Raw genomic sequence first — 6,953 nt, 5'->3', positions numbered from 1 at the left:
ATCTCCTCGTTAAACCTCAGGTTTGAGAGGAAAAAGCATTGTAAATAAGGAGAGTCCATTTATAAGATAGAACCTAAAGTCTTGGTGCATTAAAATCAAATTCACTTTCCATAAACAAAGCTAAAAAAATACAAAAACAAAATATCCAGCGTACATGAGTCTGATGAAGAGTAATAAGTGCTGCCTGGCAAGTAGTACTACCCAGCTTACAAAAGTCAAAACCATACAACCACTAATAGGAAATCAACCGAGAAAGAAGAAATCAAACTCCTATTGAGAAATATTTTTTGAGAAAAATAATACTTTTGAACATAAGACTAAAAACAACCCATTCGTGAGGAAGGTTTAAGTCAGCTGCTAAACGTTAGGTATCAGATCTTGAGACCGTCCTAGCTCCCATATTACCCAACGTGTCCATCGTTTGATAGGCTTCATCCTAAAAATTTTCAAATCCTCTTTTATGGAACGATATTGAAGACTAACAATTGTCCAAGTAAATTTTTTTTTTTTAGGTTTATGCAGAATTGTCCAATTACGTTGATGAACTGTCTTGTACTTCTTTGGTGAAAGAACTTCTCACTGTTCAAAACTTGGTCTGTTCAATTTTCCAGGAAAACTAAAGTCTGTTCTTGATAGTAGCCTGATGCTATAAGAACTGCTTTGCTTTGCGCGGGTAATTCAAAACCATAGTTTAAGGAGAAAAATGATATTGTAAATTGAATTATGGGAGCAGTCCTAAACCTTTGCTGCTTTAAAAATAGGCATCAATGATATTTTTCCAATTAAGGTAACTATTAGGTTGAGCTTACTAGTTCATGATTTTTGTAAAATTTCAACCATTTTTGACATGGAGCTCAAAAAAAGTCTTCTCTTATTGCTATTTTCATTTTTGATCTATTAAAAAAAATGAATCTTTGGTCAAGATGTTACCAATAAATTAATGTGACCAAAGAATATTATGTTTACTGACAATCTTTTTCTTGACTTATAAGCTGATTCATGTAAAGCATTGTCTTGGTAGTTGACATATATACTATTCTTTGAAAGTGCTATTTATCTTTCCCTTTGCTCACTCTCTCTCTCCCTTGCCAGTATTCGTTTCTTGTCTAATTAAATAACTAAACTAAAAGATGTAAATTTCAAAAAATTTCTAATTTTATAATTTTTTTTCTAATGATTCCTCATACTTGATTTTTTTTTTCGTTTATTAAGTAGCAAGAGAGAAGTTCTCAAACAAAGTATTACCGTGGGGGATAAATTTTGGTATACCTCCTTAAGTATACTGTTTTTACAGGTACTCAAGAAAAGAAAATAAATTGATCATGTGGGTTTTCAACTTGTCAAACGGGTTGCAATGTTAAGTCACATTCAATTCTATCGTCCCCACTCTCCCTTCAGCTTCCTTCATCTTAAGGTCACTCCGCGGTGGGCCATTGTTGGAGACACTTCACTTCGCATTCGATAGTGAAATTCCTTTCAAAGTTCAATAAAAAAATCTTAATTAATTAATTAATATTGGCCCAAACTGGAAAACAAAAATCATTTGATGAACATTTTATGAAATCTATGTATGATTGAGGATGACGGATCTCACACTTGATAAAATTAAATTCAAGTTTTATATAATATAATATATATGTATGTATGTATGTATATATATATATATATTTATATACATATTATACATGTATGTGTATATATATGTACATGTATTTATATACATATTATACATATATATATATATATACATGTACATGTATATACATACATACATACATATATGCATATATCAAATTCAATAGGTTGTAGGAAATTACTTAAATTTTATTACAAGCTGGGGTGGGTCTATCTTATCCTCCATGGAGATGTAGCAATCTTGGAAAAAACATAATAATATCTATAGCCACCCATTAACTAAAAATCTATTCCAATTAAGTATACTAAGTCGGTACTCAAAAACATGAAAAAGAAAGATGCAGACTTACAGGATCGTGCAGCCCATTTCAAGACATTGTGACCCAGTGTTACTTTCACAGTCTATTGTGTTATTTCTTTCGCTTTCCCAAAACCAAGAGAAAAAAAAAATCCGCGAACCTCTAGAATATTCTCAAGCTATATATATAGATGTCTTCATCATTGATCATCATCCACTTGCAAGCTTTTTTTCTCTAGTAGAAGTAGAAGACAGCAAGTAGAGTAAGTCATGGAGAATGGCGTTGGATCATCAAGAATCAACCGATGTTTGATTGAGAGAGAGCGAAGGCGGAACATGAAAACTCTCTATGCCAACCTATTTGCTCTCCTTCCTCCCCAACCAAGCAAGGTACTCTTCCATACCATGATTAATTCTCGTCCCCTTGTCTGATTTTTGCTTGAATTTGAAGTAAAAGCATGGATTCATGTTATAGATGTCGGTTCCTGAGCTGGTGGACCAAGCTACCGCGTATGTCAAGCACTTGCAAAAGAAACTGGAGAAATACAAGCAAATGAAGGTGCAATTGGAAGACAAGCGTGCAACAGCTTATACAATTAGACCTCCAGTTCTTAATATAAGAGATTTGGGTTCCAATTTGGAAGTACATTTGATCACAGGGTTGAATATGGAGTTTGCATTATCTGATTTTATCAGTATTCTTCAGGAAGAAGGAGCTGAAATTGTAAGTGCAACTTGCCATCATACAGGAGATAGGGCAATCTATACAATTCTTTCTCAGGTATAATGTTTTCCTTCAAATCAATTCAACAATCATATCCCTCAAAAAACAATCATAAGCATATTTTATTACATCTATATAAGCATAAAACACTTAATATCAATGTGTTTATAAAAAGACTACGTTAAAAAGTTTGATAAATAAGATAATATAATCTCAAATGCTTCTTACAATAGATCAAAATCTGTAATAATCTTTTGAGATCATGCAGCCTTCATCTTCTTGTCTACCTCTTCCTTTTTTTTTGGGATAGTGTGTGTAGCTTGATCTAATTTAGCTGTGAAATGACACTTCATAGCATAGTTTGGCTTTTGCTAATTAAACAAATACGTTTGTTCTTCAATTGTTTTTAATCTTTTAACATCAAAGTCTTCAGCATAAATCCCCTTCATAGGCTTATATCTAAGGGTGCAATATGGTTAGGGTTTCAGTTCATAAATATTTTTTATTTTATTTTTAAGAAAAAAAACACTGGGAATGTTTGCCTACTCAACAAACAGAATAATTTTGGATCAACTTATATTTAGTCTATGATATGTGTAACAGCTTTGTCACATGAATCGTTTCTTCCATCATTCCATGCAATGGCTGCTTTCAACACAGATTTTTTTGCCATTAATTTTTTGCAGGCTATCTATCCTAGAATTGGCATTGCAACTTCAAGCGTGCATGAGAGGTTGACGAGTCTAATATGTTGAAAAAGTAGCGCGTTACAGCTGTAAATTAGAGGTGCAAGTGCCATTTAGCATGGCTTATATGATTTGGTTACGTTCAGTGTCCTAATCATAGTGTTATTCTCTTGTATGAAAGGGAAAAGAAAATGCACCCATGTACTTGTCGGAGTATCTCAATGAACAATGTTTTCCCCTTTTTTGCTGAAATATCAAAACTTTTAGTTTGAGAATGATAATTAATTTCATCTAATTTCCTTTATGCCTCAAAATTTGAAGGCTTCTTTCAAGTACATGTATATGTTAATAATATTCACAATCCACTTGGAATATATCCTCTCTCCTTTTATGAAATTACGTATATAAATAAAAATTATAATCATAATTAAACAACTTTGAACATATATATCACATAGATATCACATCCAAGAGAAAAACCAGCCAACTAGTATACAATCAAACAAATCTAATATAAAATTATACCAAGTTTATACTTAATGAAACTTATATATGAGATTTAAAGATTTCGAAACTTCTTATTTCTCATTAAGACAAGATATATTCTTACCTTTTCAGTTATGGCATTTGGCTGAGAGAAAGAATAACAAAAGAAATTGCCAAGGATAGTATATATAAGGAATCAAAGGGATTTGTGTTATCATGTTTGATTATGGAAAAGAGTGTACAATGTATTATTTTATTTGATTTTTTCAAAGTTGACAAGGTGGATTAAAAAGAATTACATCCAATTATGTTTATAGATAAATAATGATTTATGCATGGAACAAAATAACTAATAGTATTTCCTTCAAGAAAAAAAATCAAAGATGTACATTTATATAAAATAAATAAATAAATTAATTGCAGATAAAAGAAAGAAATTTCTACAATACCATTTACTTTTAAAATATTACATAGAGTCAATAGATCAAAATCGAATATTTTCTCATTAAAAACCTCTTTTAACTTGAGCAATTTTTTCACCAATCTCATTTAAGTGTTTTTAACTTGGTATTTATTATCGCATAACCCAGCCGTGTAATACCCTAAATTTTATTTTTTCTTAGCCAATACATATATATATATATATATATATATTGATAATAAAAAGATGAAACATGTTTGATGATCGTCCATGGATGTTGGACCATAATTTGTAATACCCTGACAATTGTACCACAACGCTCATACTTTCCATGACTCATAGTAGTTGAAAAAAAGATGATTAGCTAATTCACTGACCCTTTTGCAAAGAAGGCATGCTGTCGACTCTCTTGCTAAGATGCCTCTCTCAATCAATTCTTTCTTAATTGCATTTTTCCTCTCATCATCTGCCTACAAAACACCTCATCTTAGCACTTTTTAAGTTGTCAACAAATAGTTTATCTCCGGTTTGCAAAAGATGACTGTATCATCAGCATATTGAAGATGTGAAATCTGAAACCTTTACCTGGTCATCTCGAAACCCTTGAAACAATCCTTTGCACTAGCTTGGCTCATCAAATGATTGAGTGCGTCCACTATGAAGTTAAACAGAAAGAGATAGAGGACACCTTTACCGAAGCCCTCTTTTCATTTTGAATTGTCTAATGGGAACACCATTATTAGCACTGATATTGTGGTCAAAGAAATGCATGCTTTTATCCAGCTCTCTCCAAACTCCATTTTCCTCATCACAAGATAAAAAATCTCCTAATCAACATTGTCGTGCGCTATCTCTAAATTGACCTTAAAAATAAGACTCCCTGAGCTAGCCTTTTTCATGAAATCAACAATTTTATTTGCAATTAGAGAACAATCCATATCTGTTACCCTTTTATGACAGCAAATTGGCATTCTCCTACCACCTCTTTAACCACTAGCCTTAAATTTAATCTGTTTGCTACAACTTTCTTCAAGATTTTGTACAAACTGTCAATAAGACTAATGGGCCTATAATTTGTGATGAACAACGCATTTATACAATCATAAAAGGAACAAGAACTGTAAAAATCATTCATTAAATTCATCACCTCACGTTTGAAGCTTACCCACTGATGCTTGTAGAAATTCATGTTAAACTCATCTAGGCCCGGGGCGTTGTTGATCACAGTTGGTTGTTGTTTCTCAAATCTCCTTCTCGAAGAAAGGCTTTTCCAAACCTCTTGCCTTGTTTGCTGAAAGTGTTTTGAATTTTCAATTAAATTCTTTCAATCTTGCAACCGGCTTTCTTCCATAAAATTCTTCAAAGTGTCTTGCAATCTTGGATTTAAGTGGTTCCGGATCAATTATTTCCATGCTTCCCACCCTAAACTTATCCCTGAAGTTTGTCCTCCGTCTTGCCGATGTAGTTAGATGATAAAACTTTGTGTTCCAGTCCCCTTCAATTAACCATTTCAGTCTAGATTTTTGATTCCAGGTCCCCTCCTCAACTTGGTACAATCTCTACAGTTCCATTTTCTTACTCATCTTCAATTTTTATTGCCCTTCATCTTGAATGATCCTTTGGAGTTCCTTTGTCATCGCATGGATTTCCTCTTCCAATTTCTGCATATGAAGTTGATCTTAGTGAATGTCTCTTTCTGCCACCAGTTGATAATCGATTTCACCCTCTAATTTATGCCACAACCTTTTCATATTAGCCTCATTAGTACCTTCCTATGAGTTCGAAAACATTCCTTGGAAGCTTTTTTCTTCAAGTTAGTGATTAAAAAATCAAAATAATTTAGGACCCCAATTGACACCCTCATCCTACAAAATTATTGAATTGTGATCAGAAAGTGATGATGGTAGGTATTTTTGTGTCACATCCGGATTAACACCCAAAATTTACACTACCACTAGGAACCTGTCAAGTCTGCTGAAGTATGGACCACTCCTCTTACTACAAACATGAAAACTTTCCTCCTGCCATAAGGAGATCAACTGAAGCCACAGAGTTTAGATAGGCATATATATATATATATCTCACTCTAAGACCCCATTATATTTGTCCTCTTATTGATTTATCCACCAAGAACCTCTCTATAATATAGAAAATTCGTCCACTAAGAATTCTTATCCGTCTATTAACAATTTACTTATTAAGGAAAAAACTTTACTTTGATGAGTAAAATTTTTCTACAGTTAAAATTAACTTCAATTATCTATCCGATCATAATCAATTTTTTTTAACAAACATGCCATCTCACACATACAATATTCGATTAGACGACCAATCTTCACATACTTTATTTAGAAAACTCTAACAAAGCAATTGTCTTTGTACTAACTATCATACAAAAAGACCACATGGCTGAATTTGAACAAGTGTCAATTCATACATTGTTACCCTTAAATTTTAACCTAAAAATCAAGTATTGATCAAGTGAGATGTACTCAAATTGCAATGTACAGAAAATCATTGCAACTCATCTTGTTTTATATTTTGAATGACAATGTAGTAAGATGACCTTCGAAATTGAACCAAGAACTCATTTGTACTATATAATTACATCATGTTGCACTGTTAGCTTTTACATGTTGTGGGAAGAAAACAAGTAACCGACAGCACATTCATCTGAAAATTAACAAGATATGGAGTTCGGCA

At 32.4% G+C, this 6,953-nt stretch overlaps 1 protein-coding gene across 1 annotated transcript; it reads left to right on the top strand.

Annotated features, from left to right (window-relative positions):
- LOC18609450 (transcription factor bHLH36) lies at positions 2,166-3,586 on the top strand. Its single transcript, XM_007044569.2, has 3 exons — positions 2,166-2,323; positions 2,409-2,714; positions 3,344-3,586. The coding sequence occupies exons 1-3, from the start codon at positions 2,204-2,206 to the stop codon at positions 3,410-3,412; spliced, it is 495 nt and encodes a 164-aa protein (XP_007044631.2). The 5' UTR covers positions 2,166-2,203; the 3' UTR covers positions 3,413-3,586.

This window comes from Theobroma cacao, chromosome 2, assembly GCF_000208745.1.
Source record: "Theobroma cacao cultivar B97-61/B2 chromosome 2, Criollo_cocoa_genome_V2, whole genome shotgun sequence".
NCBI classification, from domain to species: Eukaryota; Viridiplantae; Streptophyta; class Magnoliopsida; order Malvales; family Malvaceae; genus Theobroma; species Theobroma cacao.
The sequence above is the reverse complement of the archived record's forward strand: the minus strand, read 5'-3'. Positions and strand labels throughout refer to the sequence as shown.